Raw genomic sequence first — 1,599 nt, 5'->3', positions numbered from 1 at the left:
GTGACGTAATTAAGACATTCTAATTAACCATTTAATACATTTTAAATGATCGAAATCGAAATTGAACTAATTCTATTTTTAAAAAATCACTGCAATGAACCAAATTCCAATAATTTAAAGAGAATCTAACTTCTAAAATTTTAATAATTTAACAGCATTTGCACGCCTAAATGATTAACTATTTTTCCAAAATCCAAATCCCTCTGAATTACCACCAAATTATAACAAAGAAGAAATTAATACCCAACTTTAAATTAAAAAAAAAAACAAAAAATAAAAACAAGAGATAGAGAGAGAAAAATAAGTAAGAGGAAGAAGCTAGCTATTCTCCGCCGCCGGCGATGCCGGAGCCACCCTCACCGGCCTTGTCTGAAGCCTTTGAAGAAGAAGCAGAAGCTGAAGAAGAAGAAGAAGTAGAAGTCATTCCTGTTTGTCTCTTCCGCTTCTTCTTCTCATATGGAATTCCTCTAGCCTTCGCCTGTGACTCTCTCACCTCCCTTAGATAAATTCTGACAACGCTGGTGGCGAACGGGTTGGAATCGGGCCGACCGCCGCTTTCCTCATAGGCGGCCCGTAATCGGCCGATGAGGGCGTCGAGGGAACCCCAGGCTTGGCGGAGCGGGCAGGGGCAGGGAGCGGGCGGGTTCGGGTGCCCGAAATAGGGGCAGTCTTGAGCGTGGACTTTGGTCTTGCCAAACTGGTCCAGGTATTTCAGGAACTCGATCACGTGGGCCCCGCTGCAGCGGGAGAGAGTAAGAGGAGGTTTATGGTTCCGGAGATATTGGAGGAAGGTGTTCCAGTCCCGGCGTTTTTGGGATTCGTAGCGGCTTGGTTGTGATGAAGATGGGGAGGATGAGGATGTTGTCGCAGCGGCAGCGGCTGCGGCGGCGGCTGCGGCGGAGGGTGATACGGTTGGGGGTGGTGGTGGGGGTGGCTGCGGGGATGAAGGATCGGGTTCATCAGCTGAACCGGAGGGTTCGGCGACGGGTGGATCCATGGACCGGATCTCTCCGCCGCCGGGTTTTGGTGGTAATTAAGTATGCTAGTTGGTCATCACAGTCGTAGTGTTTTTTTTTAACTTGGTTGAGGAGAGAGAAAGGGTAGGAGAAGAGACCGACAGACAGAGAGAGAGAGAGAGAGAGAGAGAGAGAGAGAGAGAGAGAGAGAGAGAGGGTTAAGAGTTAGGACCTAAGAAAGGAGATGGGAACGTTAAGAGCGTTAAGAGCGAAAGAATGATGGATTTAGGGGAAGGAGGGAGTGAATAGTTTTGAGAAAGCAAGAGAGAGAGAGCGAGAGGGGGAGAGAGAGAGCGAGAGGGGGAGAGAGAGAGGGAGGAGGTGGGGCCCGACCCGAAGAGTGAGATGGTCCGGGTCAGATAGATTTGGTTGGGTTTGGTTTAAGCTAGGGTGGTGGATTATTTGATTTTATTTTGTTCGGATTTGATCGAGACGGTTGTACATTTTTTTTCAATATAAATATTAAAAATTTAATATTTTACAACTATGTCCATTTGTAAATTTAATTGTAAAAAGTTAATCTTTATCATTAATTTTTTAAGAACATTAAAAAGATGTAAGGTTCATTTTATGTAGTTTTTCA

At 45.4% G+C, this 1,599-nt stretch overlaps 1 protein-coding gene across 1 annotated transcript; it reads right to left on the bottom strand.

Annotated features, from left to right (window-relative positions):
- Positions 1-169: 169 nt before the first annotated feature.
- On the bottom strand, positions 170-1,146 carry LOC110101920 (protein LIGHT-DEPENDENT SHORT HYPOCOTYLS 6). The gene has a single exon (XM_020830024.2). It carries the CDS (start codon positions 995-997, stop codon positions 323-325), a length of 675 nt encoding a protein of 224 aa, XP_020685683.1. The 5' UTR covers positions 998-1,146; the 3' UTR covers positions 170-322.
- Between the last annotated feature and the right edge of the window lie 453 nt (positions 1,147-1,599).

The sequence above is a fragment of the Dendrobium catenatum genome, unplaced genomic scaffold (assembly GCF_001605985.2).
Source record: "Dendrobium catenatum unplaced genomic scaffold, ASM160598v2 fragScaff_scaffold_974, whole genome shotgun sequence".
NCBI classification, from domain to species: Eukaryota; Viridiplantae; Streptophyta; class Magnoliopsida; order Asparagales; family Orchidaceae; genus Dendrobium; species Dendrobium catenatum.
Note: the sequence above shows the minus strand (reverse complement) of the source record. Positions and strands in the feature narration are given on the sequence as shown.